This window comes from Gopherus flavomarginatus, chromosome 25 (assembly GCF_025201925.1).
Source record: "Gopherus flavomarginatus isolate rGopFla2 chromosome 25, rGopFla2.mat.asm, whole genome shotgun sequence".
NCBI classification, from domain to species: domain Eukaryota; kingdom Metazoa; phylum Chordata; order Testudines; family Testudinidae; genus Gopherus; species Gopherus flavomarginatus.
Window position 1 is genome coordinate 9,904,268 of NC_066641.1, and position 23,445 is coordinate 9,927,712.

The following is a 23,445-nucleotide window of genomic DNA, read 5'->3' on the forward strand; positions in this document are numbered from 1 at the left end:
GGAGTTGACAATGTACAATATATTTCACATTCTCTAGAATGTTAAGTGACACTTTAACTGCTTGGTTTGGCTTGTAAGGGGCAGAAATGGGTGAGCACTTTTCCAGATGAGATAAACCTTTGCAATTGCTGGTATCATGCTTTGCTGGTCCAGTGTTCAGTCCAGAGGACCAATAGTTTGGGCTCCTGAAAGTAAGTCCTTCTGAAATATTATCTGATTAAACTATTTTAAGGATTATATTGCTAACGATTGAGCGGGGTGAAGGAGGGGGATCTCTCTCTCTCTTTCTCTTTCTCTCTCTTTCTTTCTCTGTCTCTCTCCAAAGCTTTATTGCTCACTTTTAAAAGGTCCAAATTCTTACACTCTCTAGATTTGATGTTTCATTAGGTCTCAGCAAAGCTCTGAGGCCCATATGCAAGCAACGTAAACTTTGTGGAACGAGAGGAAATAGAATTCCGTAAAGATTAATTACGATTGCATTGCAAATGCCATCCAAGCTTTGCCTAGGGGCATATGTACTTCAGACAAACTTTGTTTTATTCTCAGCCATGTCAATAGAGACTCAGTTATTGGAGATTGCTTTGGTGAGTTTTATACTGATCACAGTCACGAGCAAATATGGGGCAAGGCTTTGGCATTTCAAGGCTCCTGTTGTATATTTATATTATTGGTTTCATTCACACCCTTTAAGAATTTTAATTCTTTTTTTATCCTGAGTTGCAAGGAACATTTTTAGCCTTTTTCCTTGGCCTGAGTATAGACAAAAATATTCGTTCTAGGCGTTTTTTCTTTCTCTAGACAGTATCCTAATAGTTCCCTGGTTTGTTTGTACAATATGTGGACACTGGATTACTGCCGTTATGTCTTTCTTCAGTTGGCCTTTAAGTGACTACAAAAATAATAAAAATCAAAAAATCAAACATGCTGCTGTTTGCATAATAAGGGTGGATTCAATTAACTTTAACCCCTATATATGTCGAGTATATGTATTCCTAAGATATTGTTTTTGCTTTTATGAAGAAGGGACCGTTCTGAAAAAAAAACTAATTAAAACAGCTTTTTCTTTGAGAAAATAAGCAAGTTATCAGCGAAGGGAGAAAAAGTGAGCTGCAATGAGTATTTACCATGGCTGGGACAACAGCTAGCAGAGGCAAAGTCCTGGTGAGGTGTCTATTTTCCTTTATGTTTATAAGGCTACAACCCAAAAAGCTTGTCACAAAGTCGCGTTCAGGAATCTTAACATGAAACACTCTGTCCAAAGGCAATCGAGCCTCGCTAAATTTAGAGTGAAAAGATTTTTAACTAACGGGTCCCCCCCACACCCCATCAACTGATTTTTTTTTACCAGCACAAACAAATCCTCAGAGAAGTGAGGGCTGCTTTTTTTTTTTTTAAATTAACTCTAGGTGTTTAAATTTACATTGGGGAAAAAAGAATCTGTATCTGCCCACTCACATCTGTAATTCTGCCCCTGTATCTTTAAAAAGGTTAAAAGAAAATATACTGTGGGGAGGGATTTTCTTTTTCTTGGGTCCCAGAATGCTGCAGCAGCCACTAAACGTTCCATTTCCCTTCTTAAGCAGGATTTTTTTTTTAAATGGCAGAGCAACATTTGGTGGACACATGTCCGTCTCTTTCACACAGAGCAAAAGAACTCCACCATTTTGCGCAGTTTGGGGATAGTTTTTCTTTGGGCTGTTTTTCCTGTCCTGGTCCATGTGTCTGATGTTATCTTTATTGGCACAATTTCGACTTCTAGATTCTATTTGACCCAATCCACTGACTATCCTAGAACTCCTGACTAATATTCTGATACAAAATCAAAATTCTGGTAAGGGAGACTTGGGGTGATTGGGGGCGGGAGAGTGATAGGTAGTTGAGTCATTTGAATTTTAACATCCTAATCTGATTATTTGACCGAGTCGTGTGCTTCTTTATCTGCTCATAATAAAGGCATTCGCTGGCTTCTAGACACGTGAATGGAATGAGTCTAAAGTGTGAAGTTTGCAGTCAACACGCCACAGGTTACAGAAATCTTGCCTACACAGCAAGGGAAATATTTACTGAAGGTAAATAGGGTGTAGGTATGATGGGGTGGTACCAAATTACTGACCTGAACATTCTTTGGCCATCTGGTTCTTATTGATGTTAAGAAATAATGTTGACTGATGGCAAATTGTTACCACCAAACTAGGTGTGTATTGTCATTCACTTACCCTAGTACTGGAATGACAATATAACTGCAAGGAAATATATATTTGACAATGACAGTGTAACTGCAGGGGAATTATATATATTTTACATTAATCCAAAACTTTTACTCCATCTATCTATCCATCCCTATACACCCCCATATCTATCTATCTATCTATCTATCTATCTATCTATCTATCTATCTATCTGAATTTGGATTAATGTCATATTCCCATATCCTGATTCGAAAGGCAAAAAGCTTGCACTTTAGGGGTTGCAGTATTTGTGTATTATCCCAGTCAAACTTTCCTTTAAAATCAAGTCTAATGACCCAAAGCATACAATATATCAACCCCCCTTTTTAATTATATGGAATATGCAACATGTTAATGGGATGGAAAGGACAATCCAAGACAGATAGGATACGTAGAAAGACCATCTTCACTTAGAAATGCAGACTGAACCCCAGGTCGGTTTATTCTTTCTGCATAATCTTCCATGTCACTACATTGATATTAAGGAGTTAGTTTAGCACAGGTTAAAGCAGAAAGGAAACAGTGCTTGTATGATTTCCATTTTTATCCCAGTCAATCTTTGCTACAGTACCAGGTAACCTCATTTATTTCAGGAATCTCAACCTTTTACAAAAGTTTGTAGTAGGTATGGGACTGGGCCTTATTACCTCACCTAAGCATGTTTTAGAAATTATATTCCTGCCAGATTAAAATCCTGCCCCCTTCTTCTGCACTTTAAAAACTCCTGCTTTCTACCTATATTGCTTTCTCTGCCTCTGGGTTCATTTGTGTTGTTCTAGTCTCCCCAGCTTCCTGTGTGGCTACTGTGTACAACTGGCTACCACTTTAAAGCAAGGAAGGATTCACAGGCTCAGAATCTTTCTCTCCCCCCCCCAGCCCACCCCTACGTCCTTAAAAAAAACAACACCTCCTCCCTTTGCTGGTGAACTGAGGAAGTATAAGAAGAGGAAACAGGAAAACAGAACTCTGACTGTTCAGATAGGCGAGGGCTCCCATTGCATTTTTCATCCTTTCCCTCCCTTTAATGGTATACATCAGACAGTGGAACAATTAGTTTTTCAGCAGCTGTAGAAGATAGAATAAATATGAGATATTTTACTATTAGAGGTGTGTGTGTGTGTGTTTCTCATGAAAATGACAATTGATTTGAAAATAAAACAGCCCATTTATATTTTTTTAAACTTGCCTTAAGGTTCGTTCTATTCATCTTTACAGACCTACCACAGCTGCATTTATATACATATATATATATGAGGAATATATACATACAAAGAATCTGGTTTTAAAAATATATATCTGGAAGGTAGTATGCTTGACCAACAACATACAGGACCAGACTCAGAGCCCACTGATTCAGCGAATCCAGTTGGGCCTATAAGGAGCCCATTAATTTTCTACACCCACTGGAAACGCTATGACTAATAAAAATGGGCACATGGGTCTACATTTTCTTTTTGTTGGTCAACTTTAGAATTTCTTTCCACTCATGAAAGATCTCAATGGAGTTGGGAAACAAAGTAAAAGTGTTTGCTGCTCTTGAAATAAAAATATTCTTCATATATGGCAGATTAGTGGAGGATCCAGCGCATGATTATATATCCATACCAGTGTCCATCTTCTGAGAGGGCAATGCTGAACATCTATATTAATTAATAAAACCGTCCCCCCCATGCACACCCTTTCAAGAGTGACTTTTTGAACATATAGTGAATGTTCAGAATTCTATGTTTCTACATCCTCTGTATTAACAGCATAGACAGAAGTCAGACAATCCTTATCTCAGAAAGTATCTGCTCTATCCACTCAGCAGATCAATCAGCTATTTAAAAGAGACATGTCAAAGAAAAAATAGACAGTAAAGTGAAAATTCAATATTAAAATATCCTGCTAACCTTCTGGCTTTGGTTAAGCAATAAGTAGAAGACCCTGGTAGAAACAACACTCATTAGATGTATAGATAGATATAGCAATAGAAACCGTTCAAACAAAAGACAATGCAGTATCACTGTGTCCTTTCCAGACTATCTAGAGTATCATGGCATAGAAGACTTGATTGCTTTTTTAAAAAACAACCAAGCAAATTCTTAAACTAAACGTTTTGTGTGGCTTTTTAGCGTTTTCCTGCAGGCGTTTTTTATGTGGATGTAAAACGGAAGCAATAGAGATGAAATAATTTTATTTCACCCTTCTTTTAAAAAAAACCAAACAAACTTAGAAGCCAAACAAAACTTACCCAAGGTAACCTAGTTACCGATGTGTCCGAGGTCTTATTTTATTCAACCAAAAAAAAAGTGATTAAAATCTGTTAAAGGGTTTAATTAAGAGAATTAAATGAAAAGGAAGGGGGCACAAATGAGTTGGGGGGGGAAAAAGCAAAGCTATTCTAAACGATTAAATCGCCATTTTAACAGTATAATGGGGTTTGCATACTGAAAAGAGAAATCAGAGCTCATATCTCATCAATAATTCATTGGAACCCGGGATCATTCGGAGGTCAGCAGACGAGTCAGAGTGGCTTCCACCGAGGAGCGCTAAGACACCCCTATCAAAATACAATAGTTACATCTCACACGTACCCGGGGGTCTGCAGGTCACAGGTTTAAGAACAGCCTAAACTGCCTTTTTTTTTTTTTTTTTGGAAAGAAATAAAGCTCGACGACAACTCACGAATCAAATGGATTGGTTGTTAGAGTAGCAAAAAGGTTTTTTGAGGGGGGAAAAAAGCCATCAGTTTGGAGATGGTCAACAATAACAAACGGGACAAATACATTTTTTTTTGCAAGCCAAAAAGGTCATTTTGTAGCACACCACCCCAAATTCTCCCTCTCTTTATTTAAAAAAATAATATTGGAATAATATTGTTTCTATTTATCTGGGCAAAGATAATCTGGAGGGGAGAGGAATGAGTAGCTGTAATTCACTGATTTTTTTAACTGATTATCTATTCCTTTGTAATAGTCTTGTGAATCACCCCAACCTACACAAAAATACCCTATATCTGAGGGTTTCACGTCACTGTTTCACAGAAACCAACCTCCTTTCCTACAAGCTCTCTCCAGAAAACGCAACAATAGAATTGCAGTTTCAGAGCCATTTCTCATGTCTTCCTACCATTTTTTAAAAATACAATTATTATTGTTGTTGTTTTCATTATTATTATTATTCGTTAGAACTGAAAGGAGCTAAGTTACCTAATTATTTAAAATTCACGAGATAAAAGATCGTTCTGCAATTAGGAAACCCAAGAATTGTTGAAGTGATTTCTTTCGGCTTGTACCTTCCTCTGGGGTCTCTGTCAACTCATGGATTTAATTTAAGAATAAAACTTCATTTAAGAATACTGGAAAGTTCTGCATATTTCTATCGAATATCTGAGTCACCCTCTATCATCTTTTCTCCCATCGTGTTAAATAAATGGCAGTTTAAAGGGGGCATTGAAAACTTAACTCTAGAGGTGTCTACCCTGTGCAGTTTTCCCATGTTCCCTTAGCCTAACTAGCTTTAAAAAGAAACTGTTTTGACAGGAAGCGTTGAAAGAGTAAGACTGTATGTGTTCTCTTTTCTCTCTTCCTCTCTTTTGATGTATGTCTTTTTAACATATATAGATATACATACATATCTTAGCCCTTCGTGTCAAAACAAATTACAGATTTTTTTTAACAAAAGGGAAGAGTTAGTTAGCTTAGTGGCCAATTAATTAAAAAAAATCTTTAATTTTTTTTGAAGATTTAAAACAGTATAAATAGGAGGGAAACTGATTTGGGGAGAAAATTTGGTGAAATCTTTGCGCCTGTAACGTCCCCAAGCAACCAGCAGAGCTCGCTTCAGACCAAGTTCACAGTCATGACAGGGTCTCTTTGAGTTGCTCGCTGTAGTAGCTAGAGCTTGGCTTTTGGTCTCTGTCGGTTCTTTTTGTGCCACAACAGATTCCTCCCCTCAGCCCCACACAAACTTCTCTCTCCGACCTCCAGTCCCCCACAGATAACCAAACGCTCCTCTAATCACCCAGTCCTCCAGCGCGGGAAAAGAAAAATTAGAACAGACTAATTAGTACAGCCAACAACTCACCTAGTCAACAACTCACCTATTTGACATCCCATTAGGCAAATAAAACAGAAATAATTCAAAATGAGATGAATCCAGCTGTGGTTTAAGGGTCTTTTTTTTTTCTCTTGCTCTTCTAAACACACAGAGATAAAAGAAGAGTGTAAAGGGCGGGGGTGGGGGGAAATCCGACAGCCTATGAACCTGATGACTTGATGTAGAGGAACACATCTAATGTTTTCAAAGCCTGGACATTTTGTCCCCCACTTGACAAAGAAGGAACCCAGAAATGTTAAGAAGATTTAAAAAAAAATTGGGGAATCTGTACAGCTTTTCTTTCTGGAGACGTAGAAGGTGACTATGGTCTTTGGGGGGCTTGTTAATACAGCATTATAGCTCAAGGGGTCAAAAAGTTGAGGGTCAAAAGTTTACGCTGTGCGTGACTCAGTCTTCTGTATAGCCTGACAGACTGGATGTCAGTGTTTAAAAAAAAGGGGGGGGAGGTAGTGGTTTGGCTAAGGGGGTGGGGTGGAGAGAGGAAGGATCCTTTTCTTACGGGCAGAGATGTGAGAAAATGATAGCGAGGTAAGAGAGAGAAGGATGACAAGGAAACAGGCAGTGGGGGCTGGCAATTCAGAATGAGACGCCGGTAGAAAATAAGGTGGATGAATCAGGTTGGGTCTCCAGCGAGGACATGTGTAGTGACTTCTAAATACTTTGCTAAAAAAGATAACCTTTGAAACACCGTATAGAAGCTAATTAGAAGAATACAAAGGCAAAATACATTTATTAAATCCGATTACATGGAAGTCCCTATAGGATATTAACATGAGCTGTTATGTATATATATGACTTTAGAATGAACATTCTTTTATATACATATATATTCATTCTGAAGTCATATACATATATTTTTATATACTCATAGCAGCTCATATATATTTATATGAAAGTTTATATAGACTGAAAGTTTATATATCTATATCTATAGATATATTGTAAAGTCATATATATACATTTTTATATATGCATAACAGCTCATATATGTATATAAACTTTCATTCTATAGTCACGTATATATTACATGTAAACAAATATATAATGTTCATTTTACAGTCATTTTCATCATTTTAATCTCCAGACTGAATGTTCTAACGCTTTGAATATACACTAATGAAAATATTGTTTAAACAAGATCTAAAGGGCAAAATAAACATTATTTATAGTGTATACAATTAGTGATGGCATTTACACCTCAACTGTATATAATCCCCAATGCCGCCTGCTATACACAATAAATAGGATGATGGTTAACAAAATATTAAATGCACATTAAGGCTTTTTTAAAAAGTATCCATTATGCTCTTTGGTCCAGTTTAACTATCTCATTTTGCTCTTCTCTATACTTTTCCTTCTGAATTTAAATTAAATGTGTTATATTTATTGCTAGAAACGTGACTCCACTCTGGCCGGTTGCAACAGTTTAATGAACTGATATAATAAATATTTCCCTTGGCATTTCACAGTTATTTCAACATACACTGTTGTGCTTTGCATCCTCAAACTTCAAATATTGTTTTTATCGAGGCTGGGGGTGCAGAAAGCTACTTTTCAATGGCTTCTAAAGCAAATATTTGACTCTATGCCGACTCTTAAAAAAACATCGCAAATTTGCTTTTGTTCTGCTTTTTAAATATCCGCAGTGACTAAATACTTATAACACGCATATTTTTTCTTGGAAAAATAGAGAGAGAGAGAATGTTAGAATCCTGGGAAAGGCATCCTGGATAACCCGTTTGCTTTGCCGATTTGAGTAGGTTCATACAGTGGGTGAAATTCGAAAGAATGTAAAGCGTTTTGTTTCGCGTGATAAGGCTGGGGTTTAATTAATTACCACGAATTTGCTTGGTATTTATAAAATATCACTATACAAGAGCTACCGTTTAGTGCTAACTTGGGCCATCCATCTTTTTGCTCTTGTAATTACTATGCTTATCTCTATAGGACAGTCATTTCAACTCGGGTTTATATAACAGGTAATGGATAACAACTGCCATTTGTTGTCGGGATATTAACAAAAGCAGGTATAATTTCGAGGCCATCCTAATAATAATAACCACGTTTAACTTTCACTTTAGGAATGCAAATCTCTACGGTTCTCTGGAAGATTCACTTGACGTAACAAGTTTTTTTAAAACCCCCAAACCAAACCAACCAACCAAACAAAAAAACAAACAAACAAATAAAAAGAAGACGAGATGAACTGATTATTTGCAAGGATATTTCTAGTTTATCTTCCTTGTTTCTCCCCGTTCCCCCGTGTCTGAGTGCGTGGATTTGTATATAACATAAAAGCAGTTAAAATAAAATTAAGAAGGTGATTTCTTCAAAAATAATAGATTAAAGGTGCTTCTAATCCCAATTTACTTTTCAAATTACTTCTCTATCACCGGAACAAGCACGATGTGTGTGTGTACTAACGATAGATAGATAGATAGATAGATAGATAGATAGATAGATAGATAGATAGATAGATAGATAGATAGATAGATAGATAGATAGATCCCTGCAGGCGGCTTTAAAAAAAAGTATGTAGCCTATATGACTCAGATATCCTAGAGACTATTAACCTTTATCCCCTTAGTAATGCATATTACACCTATCATATGGGTATTTAAAGGATGGGGGGGGGGAAATGTTGCAGTTCCTTTTTTCAAGTACATTTTTGTAAAGAGTTTAAAATAAAATGATACCCACAGTCGATCAGAAAACAGACGATTCAAACCTTCTATGAATCGTTTGCTTAAGAGACGAAAAACTGGGGTGAGCTGTTCTCCATCTAAATTTACATTCACCCGATTTTTTTTATTATTAATTTTGTGAGCTAGATGAAGTTGACTCTTATTAAAAGTCCCACCCTATAGACTCATCTCAGGCTTCCTGTTATGTAGAGGAAGTCCCTGCTTACTACGAGACACCCAAACGTCGACGCTTTCGATTGCAAAGAAAGCAGAACTGGCAGTCATAATTACTGGATGACTAGGACTCCTTCAAAATAAAAAAATCTTCAAAGGGAAATTTACAAACAAAACGATGTACACTAAACTCACTTGGAATTTCAAGCAATCGAGGAAAGGTCTGAATAAAATTCTTTGCCCTGCCATTTTTCTCCAAAGTAATGACCTGGGTAAAATTCAATATGACCGAGAGAACTATGCAAGCGTATTATAGACCAGTGGGAGCGGCCCCCGGAGTGGGGTGAAACTCAGGTCAGAGCGTCTAACAAATATTAAAACGTTGAAGGGACGCGGGACACGCCTAGCTGTTTAACAAAGACTGACAAAGTATGAGATTAATAGGAAAACTTGCGGGTTTCCAAACCCAAAATACTCAGAAGGGCCTATCGCTTGCTCACTGCCAGTAGCGGTTTTTTGTTTGTCTTTAAAGACAATAGCGGTGTATGCTGGGGGAGGCGGGGGGGCGAAAGAGGGGTTCCTATCGAGAAATGATCCCTCTTCAGGGGGGAGATAGCAGAGAGGAACTCGGCTCTGGCCTTGGGGGTTCTGTTATTTGTTTGTTTTGCGCCCGGGAAGCTTTACGAACTTTTGAGGGCGCTTCCTCGAGTGCTATAGGAGATTGTTTTGAGCTGGGGGCAGGGGGGGCTTTTTATTTTTTTAAAGGTATGCATGGTTGCTTTTTTTTTTTTTTTTTTGCGCACCTAGAGAGAGCGGGAATGGGCAGGCAAAGGGGTCGCTTTCAGAGGTCATGCACTCAACCTGTAGAACTGAAAGGTAAGAAAACCCTCTGTTGTAATCAGGGCGACAAGAGAGGTGGGGGTGGGGGGAGGAGAGATCGGATACAATTCTAGATGTCTTCTTAATCATTTTTTTTCAAGGTAGGAGGCTATTGATAGGAGTGGGTCAGAAAACGGGCTGCTTAGGCAGGGGATTAAGGATGCATTTGAGGGGATTTTTGCCTTGGCAGGTGTCTCTCCACTTCAGCTATCCTCTCCTCCGAATCTCCTTCTCTCGGAGCCTTCTTTATAGTCTTAATGGTTCCTCCCGCCTGCTTTCCTTTTATTGTATAATATAAATAAACAGCGAGACGGCAGGCCGACCGTGCGAACAGTCGAAAGGGAGAGAGGTAGGTTTTGGATGGCGGCTAAGCGGCTTTCCCCCTTTGAAATGGAGAGCGAACATTAGCTAGATCTATCTTTCTAAACTTCCGAAATGTTAGACGTTTTTATGAGCGGAATAGAAAGTGTGAAAAAAAAAGTGCAGGCGTGTGTGTGTGTGTGTGTGTGTTGGGGCTGGGGGGGGGTGAGTGCAGGGCAGTATCGTTTTCTTTTTAATTTCGGGATCTGCAGCTGTTGTGTGAGACTTTTGGAGGCAAAAAAAAAAAGATTTCTGGCAAACACTAGGGGTGCTGGTGCTGCTAAAACCCCTTTGTCTGTCATGGCAAAGGAAAATTAAAACGGGATGTTTTGGGGAGGGGACTGTAAGGGAGGGGGGTATCAATCCAGAATAGGCCCTACCTAGCTGTTTATGTTTAAGGTATAGGATTCACCGGTGTTGGTTAGGTTATTGCTGCTCTTGGGGAAATTAACAAAAGGAGGCAGAGGCAGCTGGAATCAAAATACACAAGTGAAGTCCAAAGGACTGTTTCGGTAGAATTGGTTTATTATAGTTTCAGTCTTTAGGTTGTTCTAGCAGATTGTATTTGGATTCTGAATAGAAGGCTGTCTATTTCTAAGTCACTGGCTGTTCCCCGGTACACTTGAGGGGTTTGGGGGGCATTTATGCAGACTTGGGACTTCCTTGTCCCGTGCGAAAGTTATTATAAAACAACTCCCGAGATCTGCTTGGTGTGCAAGAAACTTTTTGTGAGTGTTAGACGCTTGGGAGCTTGCAGAGGGTTAGCTTTTACCAGTTCTCTTTGAGATGTGCTCTTGACTCTCTTACCTTGGCGATAGATATTGCGAGCGATACAGTCTACTCACCTTTACGCAGCCGGAAAATCTTAACGCATGATGTGTCCCAAACAAGCGGTGTTCATTCATTCTCTGCCATAACAAGGTCTTTTTTTTTAAGCAGTGCTATTTGAAATACATTTCGATACGAGGGGAGGGGGGAAACAATATTTCCAACCAATGAAAGGAGAAATGTAGCATCTTTATGGCATCGTCTGTGGCTGAGTACTGTTAAAATATGATTAAATCGGAGATATTTCAACAAAAACGTGTGTTGCTCCCTTCTGATTTTTTTTTTGGTGGGGTCGGGGTGGAGGAGGGTGTTATACTTTTAATCTCTGGAGCTACTGGAATTTTAAACGAAGTCTCAACATGATGCTATTCTCATTCGTTCCGAATGAAGGTTCATTAGCTAGACAGTATGAATATTTTATTGCTTTCGGAAATGAAACTCCTTTGATCTTTTTCTCGGGTTATAAAAAGAATTGCCTGTCATAAAAAAAAAGAATATCATCCCATCTGCCTTTATATTCTGTATTTATTTTCATCTGTTTCTCTCTCCGCCTCCCCCCGCAATTTACTTTTATAACAAAAAAACTTTGGATGACCTTCAGAAACTCAAAAAAAATAAATCTGAAATGTTTGTCTCTGTTGATCAGTGGATGATATTGAAACGACCACATCTGGAAGGAAAATTAATATTACATTTAAACTTGAAATGAGCGATAATTTGAGACCCTCCTTGTGCTTTTAGATATAGTCCAGGACTAATGTATTTTTTGGGGGAACGTAATGCTAAAGTAATGTTCAGTGCATCAATGAATAGATAGGAACTTACTGTATGACTTTTATAACCTAACAGTTACTAGCTCTGTGTTTCGAATGGGTGAATTTCATTATTTGTGTTTCCTCTGGAAAGTGGCAATTTTAACCATATTTATTCATAGATGAATTCTTTGAGTAACAAAGCTCTTGTATTAAAAATAAATAATACTCATAAATTAAATCGAAGAGAATTATTACAGTTAAGTGAAGTTAGAAGATTTCTGACCAAGAAAGATGCATCTGTCTTCTATATGTACCCTGTAGATCCGAATTTGTGTAAAGGAAGTTGTGTCACAAATTCGTATCTAGGGGAATATGTAGTTGACACAAACACTACAGTCATTCTCCCTGAAGAAAAAAAAACCTAAATAAAAGGATGAAAAGACGCCTTGGCCAGAAGATCGTTTTATAACCGAAAAGAAATATTTGGGTATTTACCTAAACTCCCGACTCTAGTACTCCTGTGGTTAACTTAATCACCTCGTTCTAATAAAAATCTGAGCTGCAATGGGTGTCATAAGTATTACGTCACTGAAATGCAGGAGGAAAAACGCTGGTGCTTTAATCTGTATAATTGCTTAAATTACACTAGGCATAAATAATCCAGCGAAACGCTGTCCTGTTTCCTGATTTTTATGAAGGGATTATTAGGTGCTTCGATTTTAAACGCCCGTCCAAATGTTGCTTTTTTAATCATGTTTATTACAATGGTGGGGAAGGGCACGGCACTGAGACTAGTTAATTTTATCTTTAATTGTCCAGAAAGCTTTTTATTTCGTGTTCAGAGGAAAGGCTCTCTTTTCCACCCACGGCTGGAAAATGGCCAATCGAATACCGAAGCTAAATGTGATTTAGGAGCCTCGGTACCCCGAATTAGCTGATGAATTTTCTATCGATCCAAAACAAGCCCTATTTATCTCTGCCAGTATCTCACCGCAGAGTCGCTACTCAAACCGCTTCATATCACCTACATTAAGAACGAAATTTAAACACCAGCCAGAGGGATCTCAATGTATCGTCTACCAGGGCATTCATTTTGATCCGGAGAGGACTCCCCTCCCTCCCTCAAATTACTGAAAATAATCTCCCCCCCACCTCCCCGTAACACACAACTAAGCCAAGACACACCTACCGAAGGGAGTGGGGATTTGTTATCACTAGGGGTTAAGTGGTGACATTAGGGGTTTCGAGCCCGAGATGCTAATCTGGGTAAGTAACATTGCGCAAGAGCACGAAATTTCACCCTGGCTGAAAATATGTAAATATTGGTGATTTAAAAAAAAAATCCTACAGGAGTAAGAATGTTCCTGTGTGAGGATATTTCCTTATCCGGGAATCGCAGGGAACCTCGCCATTGGCCGACGGTGTCACATGGATTCCTAACTTTGTTCACTTGACAGTCTGTAGGAGGGTTTTACGAAACAGGAAAACGAGTAGGGGGGAATAGGGATAAATTTTAGTATTTTTTTTTTTTTGGTGTGTGTGTGTGTGTGCAAATCAAAGAAATTAATGGCCATGAGTTCGTTTTTGATCAACTCCAACTATGTGGATCCCAAGTTCCCACCCTGCGAAGAATATTCTCAGAATGATTACCTTCCCAATCACTCTCCGGGATATTACAGCAGCCAGAGGCGAGAGACCACTTTCCAACATGAGGCGATGTACCAGCCGCGGTCAGCCTGCAACGAGCCGCCCTACCCTGCTTGTCAGGGCTCCGGCCACCAGCCAGCGGTGCTATCCCCAAGGGGTCACGTTCATCCTTCTGCCGGACTTCAGAGCCACCTCTCAGAGCCAGATCACCGCTGTGAGTCGGTCACCCCCAGCCCTCCTCCACCCTCCTGTAGCCAAAACTCTATGAACCAAAGCCCATCTAATTCTTCTTGCAAAGAACCAGTAGTTTATCCCTGGATGAAAAAAGTCCATGTAAGCACGGGTAAGTCAACTAAAGTGGCTTTTGCTTTATACTAACTAGCACCTCAAAGTCTTGTGGAAAGCCTATTGCACCAGTTGTAAAATAACCATTCGTGGAGATTTACGATCGCCTGTTTGCAGAGCAGTATAATTACATCCTCCATAAATTTTTATGGCTCTACTTGCCCAAGTGCCTTTGAAGTCTCTGTTACCATCCTCCTCCAATTTCTTGCAGGCTACTTTTTTTATGGCTGTTGAATCTTCGTAAGTTAAGTTTTATGCTTTTGTAATTTGTATTTAAGTGGTGGGTTGAGTAAACTTTTACTATTTTTCCTCTCTTTTTTTAACGTGTTATTAAAAAGAGAGGGTGTGTGTATGGGGGGTTATGGATTTTAAGGAGCATAGATGGTGTATATATGTTTATATACACTATAATTGCACCATCTATGTTGTCAAGGGAAGTATGTTGTACAATATGTCTGGGGAAGTTTAAAACACATCTAAACATGGGTGTACATCATGCAGTCAGCCAGGAGTGAGGGGGTTGGAGATGGGATAAGTGTGTACTTCTGGAAGATCGTGGTGCATCTTTCTGATTCGAGTAGTCTCCCAGCAAAACAGTGTGTGACACTTTAAAAAAAATTAAAGGGACAGCTCAGTAACTCTTTTTTTCCTCTTCTTCCCCACTCCCTCCTTTGTGTTTGTTCAGTAAACCCCAGTTGCACAGGAGGGGAACCGAAGCGCTCCCGGACAGCTTATACCAGACAGCAAGTCCTGGAGCTGGAGAAAGAATTCCATTATAATCGCTATCTCACGCGGAGGCGCAGGGTCGAAATTGCCCATTCTCTTTGCTTGTCCGAGCGCCAGATCAAAATATGGTTCCAGAACAGGAGGATGAAATGGAAAAAAGATAATAAATTACCAAATACCAAGATCAGGTCTAATTCTTCTAACGCTTCTGCAAGCCTGCAGATACAAGGAGGTTCTCAGAACCGAGCCAACGCACCAGCCACCGGCCTATAATTGTTTTGTGTGTGTGTGTGTGTGTGTGTATGTGTAGGAGACACATGATAATATGTTTCCAGGGGCGTAAAGGGGGCATACTCTTTATTTATAGAAAAGGACGGAAACTCAGCTACAAGACAAACAAACAAACAAACAACAGAGATGTGCTTTTGTGCTCTCTCCCATTAAAAGAAGACTGTAGATTGTAGTTTTCAAATTTGGCTAAGATGAATCCTTGTTTCATCTTTAATCACGCCAAACTCTGCCCCATTTGTCATGTTTACTCTCCCGTACAAAGGATGGACCTTATGCTTGCTATTACCTCGACAACCAGTGTTCACTTTAATAAATGAGGCACAGTTTCTTCGAGAGAAACTGAATTTTCTTTTCTTTTCTTTTGCTGCCTACCAGCCACAAAGCGAAAGTTTCTATTCAGATCCCCAAGGGCACAGCAGTTCTGGCAACTGTAACACAGCCCTATAGACCAAAACCAACCAAACAACGACCTCTACTCCATGCGGTATGAGGACCCTGGGGGGGGGGTATAGATGTTGAGTATTGTAGTGATCAGGGTGATATAGCTGGAGAAAGAAGAGATTGGCACCATTTAAAACAAACGGAGTGAAATTTGGTGTGGGGGATTGAGAAGGAGACCAACATAATGGACACTTATGTAAGAAACCCCCTGCCATTTTTTGAGTCCAGCAGGTTAATTACCTCACTTGTAAATCTGGAGGGGGGGGGCAATGTATTTAGTTTAGAAACTTGATGGTCAAATAAAGCCACCTGAATTTAAACGTTCGTCAAAGGCGGTGTGGGGAGAGAGGGTTCTTTGTAAAAAGGACGCTTCTCCACTAAGATTCAGTCCTTTTTTGTACTGAGCATATGAATAAAAAATGGAAGGTGGGGATCCCCCTCTTTCTTGATGGAAAAGGGGTTATGAACTTCGAAAAGATTTTTTTTTCTTTCCATGTTCTATAGTACTTGACATTCCGAGCTGATGTGATTTCAAAGAACTTTTGGGATCTTGGTTTCCCCCCTTCCAGTTGTTCATTTGAATTACCTCCTGTTGTTCTTTGTGATATTCATGATAACTTGTACATAGCAGAACTAAAGCAAATAGAAATAAAATTTTCGTTGTGACTATAAACCGTGTGTGTTTAAAAAAATAAGTTTTTTTAATTGAAAATGTTTTAGTTTTATAAGGGTTTCTGTCAATTACACCTCGCTAATGAAAACAAAATATGTTTGACTATAGAGTATCTCAGCCTTAAGTACTGCTAAGCCTTACACATTGTGATTTATTTATTCTAAGCACATATTAATATGATTGTATGATATGTTCACAAACTGGTTTCAGCAGTGTTGGTCATTACAGAGCTACGTTCTATTAAGGAATTAAAGCAGCAGTGTATTCCTCAGGAGAGGCTATTTCATTTAAAAAAATCTCCTTCTCCAAGGTATTTAGTGCATTAATGAGTATAATTTTGGCACAGATGTTTCTCGGTGTTTGCAGGTTTTCTGTGTATTTTTATATTACAAAGGAGCTGGCTACTGCAATAGCTCAAACCCTGACAAGCAAATAGATAATCAAGAAGACAAATGGCTTCTTTTGTGAGCCACAGCTCTTGTATTAATTTTCATTTTCTTGCTCATAGAAAGTATCGAAAATACTGTTCAGGGCGAAATAACATTCCAGTTCTAAGTTACATTTAAAAAAAAAGCGGGGGGGAGTTGGGGGAAGGAGGCCTCTAGACCATACAAAGAAAATCACCATATTCTGAATCATTCCCTATAAGAAAACGGTTTTCGCTTATTTATGAGATTTTATGAATTTCTCTAAGTAATGATTAAAATACCCCACAACATTGTTAAGAACAAAGACCTGACTTGGAATATTTAAAGTGGCAGAACAGCTATTTCTGTTCTCAGGGTACTTAGCAATGTAACTCAGACCTTGCAAATAAACTGCGTTCAAAAATTGTCCCTTCCTCCCCCACCTCAATAAATCGTCCATTACGTCTTTTATTCTATTGACTTTGTAACAGTTTGTAAGAAATATTTATGTGGTCATGTGATACAGAGCCGCTACACGTCTTGTGTTGGAAAAATGGAGTTGTGTATATATTTGATTAACTTTTGCCCCTTTAAAGGCAAAAAGAGCAAACCTTCAGAGTTTTTATTTCCGTGAAAGGTGGTGGGGACTGAATTTATTTTGATGGCTGATTTTTCCCCCCCCTTCTTTGATCTGTTTCCTATGTAAAGGCGATGCAATTTTCAGATAGAAGCTATGCTCTTAAGGGTACCAAAACAGTTCTTTAAAAGCATATGCTGTCAGGAATGCAACTTCTATAGAACAAAATCAAAGCTAGAAAGTATGAATAGAATTGACGGGGGAGAAAAGAAGATTTCTATAGGACCTAAAAGTTCACAGCCATTATAAGCAGACAGAAGCCAAGAAAAATGCGAGAATTATACAGAAAATCATTAATCACTGCTTTTCTTTAAATACTTATCCTTTCCCCATTGTTATTCAACAGCAAATCTCCGCAGACCGTCTGTTGGGAAAAAAGTACCCGGAGTCCTACAAAAATCTTCAAGGGAAATAATAACAATAAAAAAATCTGGATCATAAAATTGATTTTTTTTATTTTATTTGACTTTATTTTAATTTTTGGAAAACAAAACGAAACAAACAACAACTCGCACGTGGGAAGAATCCACTCAAACCATGAATACCGTCTGTGGGGCGTTGGAAAAAGGATGTGGGAATGCACAAGGTAAAAGAACCGACTGCTTGGCATGCATTTTGATCGTTTATTGCCTCTTTTCAAGAGTAAGTTTTGTTTTGGGGGGGGGAACACATGAATCTTTTACGGGATTTTCCTCGGTTTCATCATTTTATTTTGTCTGAGGGGGAGAAAGAAAAGATAGCACACAGATTACATATAAAGGGGTGGATAAAACCCCTTATTTTTCCATTTTATGGTGTGAATCCTATACAGCTAGGCTAACTCTTTTATCTAATGGAATACAGCGGAAAAGCGGATAGCTAAGAAATTAGCCTTTTTGTGACCAAGGCAGCTGTGCTATTTCAATTTATGTTCCTCCATGTTCTATTTTGCCTTCTTGACGCGTTGAAACCTAAGTTAAAGGACTTTGTACAAACGTCATGTGTGACTCTGGAAAGATCAAACTGGCAGATGATTTCTTTTTTAGTGTGTCAGATGTTCCATTGAGGAATAACAGTGTTCGACTCCGTTAGCCAGATCAGACTTTGGGGTTTCTCGTTTCTGGTTAGAAGAGTTGTGTTGTGGAAAGGTTTGGCTTTATAGACCGTGTTGGGGTGAGCTGTGCTTGTCTGCTTGCTGTTCGTTTCAAGACTTTCTGCATTTTACTGGGGAGACTGAAAGATAAAATAAACACATAAATTGAGGCAAATTTCTGAGCTGCCGAGCAGAGATCGCGTTTAGGGTTCACCCAGAGGACACGTTTTCTAGCCGATTAGCTGAGTATTATAGCCAAGGATTGACCTCTCAAACCCCTTGACCCTTCCAAGACTGGACATTGTGCTGTGTAACATTTCCAGCGTCGAACTGGACGGGGCTCAGGCAAACTTTGCATCTCCGGAAAGGATCTTTTAAACCACTCGTGTTCATGGTTGTTTCTTAACGTTGCCATTGCTGGGCCGTGGAGGGGAGTGCAGATGAAAGGCGTCCCAGGACGATCGGAATTTTTTGGTGTTTGGCTGATTGGCTTTTAGTGTCTTAGGCGTTCTATAGTCAAATCTGATTAAGATGCGTTCTTTATCTTCTCGGCTTTGGGTTTCAATTCCAAGCACCCCGGGTCTCCAGTGTAAAAGACAAAGGGGGAGCTGGTTTTTTAGAGTCGGGAACCTTGCGATCAGTGCAAGGGGAAAGATCTCTGGGCTGGCTCGGCCAGTTGGGTTTGTTTTGTTTTGTTTTACCTCTCAGGAGGGCTTTCAAAAAAGGATCCCTAAGCTACCCCAGCCAAACGCCTCTCACTTTTCCTCAAACCTCAGCTATCTTCTTTCTAGAAAATCCTTTGTTTCGGAGGCTCTCCAACCCCCCCCCCCCCCCCCTTGCTCCTAGCCCACAACACTCTCAAAAGCCCTTCACAGCTCGTCCGTATCTGCTAAAGGGGTGTGATATTTGCTGATGCAGCCAGGGATTTCTTTTTGATGGTGGTGGTTAGGGGGGTATAGAAGGGCTGGCGATAAGGGTGTTTATCGGTGCGTGTTGTTGAAACCACCTCCCTCCTTTAAAAACTGAGGCCTTCTTCTGGGTCTCACGATGGCCCTTAGTCCTGATAGCGACAAACTCTTCTGTAGACAGGGAGCAGCGTTTACAGGGCCACTCCGGGGGTATGAAACACTCTAAAAGGCTAAGGAGAAAAAATTCTTTGTGGGGTGACATGCTCCGTCAGACATTTGGTAGCCATCTCCCGGGCTCGCTGACCACCTGGAATCGTTTGAATAAATGAGCTGACGGCCGTTACCTTTGTTTATATCTGCGCGGTTCTCAGTGCCTTTAGGAGCGACTCCGCTTCATAGCTGGGTCGGGGGCACTCCGGGAAACAAAGCGTGAACGACTTGTGGTTCATGAGCTTGTATTAAAGCCAGAGCCCCAGCCCCAGACAGCCCAGGTGTCTTTTGGAGTCTCCGTTTAGCTCTCTATATATGACACCTGATGTTTCGACTCATCGCTCTGAGGTTTTACTCTTCCGACCTAGTTCCTGATGGAAGAATGTAAATATTTTCCACCAGCATGAGTCTGAAAGGTGTCTCCTTGGGGCATGCCCTTTCTGTCCCATGCACTCCTTTATTCGCTCCGCCTGCGTCCTGAAATCGAAGCCAGACCAAAAGTCTATTGCATCAAACTAACTAGAATAGCTGGTCTCATTGCCACTAGGATCTGAATTTATTTATTAGGAAGCCAGAGCAAATATATATATGAAATACAAGGCGCGAGATTGTCTCTGTATAATATGAATATACTCGGGAGAAAGTATTTATATACAAATACTTTCAGACACACACCCGGACTATTTCTATATCATAGGTGTATCGACATCTTGTTGCAGGGTTCAGTTTCCTTCCAGTGCTTAGCCGGGCAGAGCAGTTTGGGAGTTTCTCAGCGTGAACACCTTCCCCCTGGCAGATTTATGATCGCCAATAAAAACTGCGGGTTTAAATTCGTAAATCAATCTCGCCTTCTCGCTATATAAACGTTCATTTTATCTCTCGAAAGAAAGCGGCTTTGATGATCGCACCTCGGAGGCTGAGGGTGCTGTTTATGGCCTCTGTCCCTATTCTTTGAACTTCTAGCGAAAGTTGCTCTTTAAAAAAATGCAGCTGGATTTTTTCTTTTTTGTTTGTTTATTTTGGGGGCGGTGGCTGCGGGGGGAAGGGGAGAGGTTGGCAAGCAAAATTCGGATGCAGGATAGTTTGCTTTTTCTTAGAAAAAGGTCTTTACTGAAGGAAAATGCGTGGCTTTTCCTTACCCCCTCCTATTCTCATAATGTCCCAAATTAAAAAAAATCACCTAATTCAATGGGTAAATGAAGTTTGCTTTATTAGGTAACTGCTCCTCTATCAACATACAATGACACAGAAAGGATTAAAAAAACAGAATAAATTCACTTTGCCTTTTCTCTGTCCCTCCCCCTCTGTATTATACCTTCACCCAGAATTTTTAGCCGAAGGGTTTTTTTTTTACAGCAGTTTCTCACAATAAGGTCTATGCTTTTAAAACAAGTATACTTTTTTCAGGCAATTGGCTTCAGGATTCATTTCCCCAAGCTTTAAACAGCTCTTTCCTCTATCACAGCCACCTCAAAATGTAGCCTGGATTGAACGCTGGGTGTGGATGTTCTAGGCTTTTATTTATTAGTTTTTTAAAATGTGCTCTTTCAGATAGATGCTTTCCTAGAGATTATTAAGCTCTGGACAACTCTCGCTCAACCTCCATGCGCATCTTTATTTTATCTAAGTATTCCGGGGCTTGCAAATTTAGACCTTTATATTCCAAGGCATTGCACCTTCTTTGTTACTGAAGGTCTCGCACCGTCCTATTGTTTGATCTTCAGTGGCTTCTTATGCACTGTATCCGTCCTATTGTTTGGGGACGAGAGACAATCATCCTTAGCACCTGAAAAATAAGCATGCAGCACGCCTACTCTAGATTGGTAAAAATAATAATAATCGTAGATTCCTTGTAGGGCTGAAAGGAAACCCGTGTCATAGCTCTAAGTCTGTACATGCGTGTGCCTGTGTTTCTGTAAACATCTGTAAGTATGTTGATACATGCAGGCGTGTGCATATTGTTTTGTGTCAGCGAGCCATTTGTGTAGTTGGTACTTTTTCCATAGGCAGCTCCTTGTACATTCACTATAAGCAGCTGCCTTTGTTGGCCAGCCTTTCGCAGGATTCCGTTTTGGGGCATCTCAGCTCAGAGCCAAAACTGACTTCAGAATGCAATAAAGACTCGTAAAACAATAACAGCAGAAGCCACAAGCTCTGGCCCTGTATCCTAATGGGAATTTTTTTTTGTAAGTCTGGATCCATGAGCATAAATATCCTCAGAGGGCTTTGGAGCCTAAAACAGTTGTTCTATTCAGTGGAAGGCTGTAATAAAATGTCAGAGAGAAAAGCATAGTGTCTAGCAGGGCAAAGAGGCATCAGGGTTTGGGGAAAGTGTTTAAATATTCTAAAGTTCGATGGGAGTGGGGGTGAACACCCCAACGTTGCGTCCTTTAACAGACGTATGTATATTACAGTATAATGTGCTGTGCATACACTCATCCCACATTCACACGTCTGTGTAAGCGTGCATATGTGTTTATAGAAATAACTAGCAGCCAGAGTACCTCTGTAGATCTAGAATGTTATATTCAATTATAAACTTATTTTTTTTGGGGGGGGAACACTGTTCCAGTGGAAGGTCACAGTGGTCCTTTGAGTATGAAACTGAGAGACCCTCTTCCCCCCTTCCAGATCACGTGATTCATTAAATAATTAATGCAGAGGTTGCAGAATAGATATGTATTCGTCAGGAACATCGCAGACATGGTCTCCTTGTGTCTGACGTGAAATTCAACTGTCCTTTAAAAAACAAGCCTATAGCAGAGGGGGGGGGGAAAGAGAGAGAGAGAGAGAGAGAGAAAGGGAGAGAGAGAAAAGAGTCTCCAATAAAACAATTCTCAGGAAGAAAGAAGCCACGCCGAGGGTTGGACTGTTGTGAGTAGCAGGGTCTTCCCAATTCCTAGCGTGTCTATATGTCCATGTAAATTTATTGTTTGTTATTAATGTTATTGTCGTAAAATGTGACAAATAGCCGTCTTCATTTCCTCCCATTTCTCTTCACATGGTGGTATGTGTGTTAATACCCATCGAGGCATTCCATTGATATTTTTAGGAATATTCCCTTCTCTCTCTCTCCCTCTCTCTCTCCTCACAACCTCTCTCTCTCTCTCTTTTTAAACCCCCTTTCTTGATTTATTACAATAAGCATGTCAGCAGCAGTGCGGCTGCCATTGTGTGTGTGTGTGTGTTTGTGAGAGAGTTGTGTTGTTTATGGCGTTGTCCAAGATAAATCATTTCTCAAGTGAAAATGATGTGCAACCGATGATATTTTAGAGCGAGAATTTCCCTCTGCCCCACTCCCTGGAGTTGATTATTTCAGACGATTTACAGTAATAGATCAGCGGCTAATATGAAAGCTCTATAGCTGGGGGTCTTAAATTACAGCATCTGTGATTACCAATTAAGGAGAGATTTGTATAAATTTGGTAAACCGGGAACGCCTCATTGGCATATAAACCTAGTCAAAGACCACGACCTTAATATAAAAATTACAGCTAGGAGTCTTGTATTGCAGCATCACTTCACTAGCTATTTCTCATTTTTCACCCTCTTGTCCCCTCTCCCTCTCCAATAAGGACTTTATCGCACTATAAGCACGGGTTGCTGAGGTGTGTTTATGTTTGTTTTGGGCTTTTAAATTTATTTTGTTTTGGGTTGGGTTATTTTGTTTGTTTTTTTAAGGCTGGACGTGTCCCATTTGTACGCCAGCTGATCGGGAAAAAAAATCAGATAAATAACTACGTTTGAAAATGAAAATGGAATTGCTGCAGGGGGTCAAAATGTAAGGCTGCCTCTTAAATAGGGGTAGCGTTTGATCACAAGCAGAGAACGAAGTGACTTTGTCAATGGAGGACAGAACAATAGGTGAGCTTCCTTGCCTTCCAAACTAACTACACGGGTTCTAAGGTAATGGGGCAATGTTGTGGGGTTCGTTCCGAACCCTGAGCCTTTGACCCATTTATAATCCCCAAAGCCTGTTCACAAAAAGGAAGTGAATTCATCTCCAAATAATTCGTTATTCTCGTTATGCAAAGAGGAAATAGTTTGCATTGCTTCATTACTGCAAGATCTTGCTATGA

General features: G+C 39.7%; 1 protein-coding gene across 1 annotated transcript; it reads left to right on the forward strand.

Annotated features, from left to right (window-relative positions):
* Nucleotides 1-13,508: 13,508 nt before the first annotated feature.
* On the forward strand, nucleotides 13,509-15,013 carry HOXB4 (homeobox B4). Its single transcript, XM_050934851.1, has 2 exons — nucleotides 13,509-13,999; nucleotides 14,687-15,013. The coding sequence occupies exons 1-2, from the start codon at nucleotides 13,576-13,578 to the stop codon at nucleotides 14,998-15,000; spliced, it is 738 nt and encodes a 245-aa protein (XP_050790808.1). The 5' UTR covers nucleotides 13,509-13,575; the 3' UTR covers nucleotides 15,001-15,013.
* The last annotated feature ends 8,432 nt before the right edge of the window (nucleotides 15,014-23,445 follow it).

What these genes read in the sequence shown, in the direction of transcription:
- HOXB4 (XM_050934851.1), top strand. Translation starts at nt 13,576, where the DNA reads ATGGCCATGAGTTCGTTTTTGATCAACTCCAACTATGTGGATCCCAAG. An exon ending in AAAAGTCCATGTAAGCACGG is followed by an intron (nt 14,000 to 14,686) that starts GTAAGTCAACTA and finishes GTGTTTGTTCAG; the next exon opens with TAAACCCCAGTTGCACAGGA.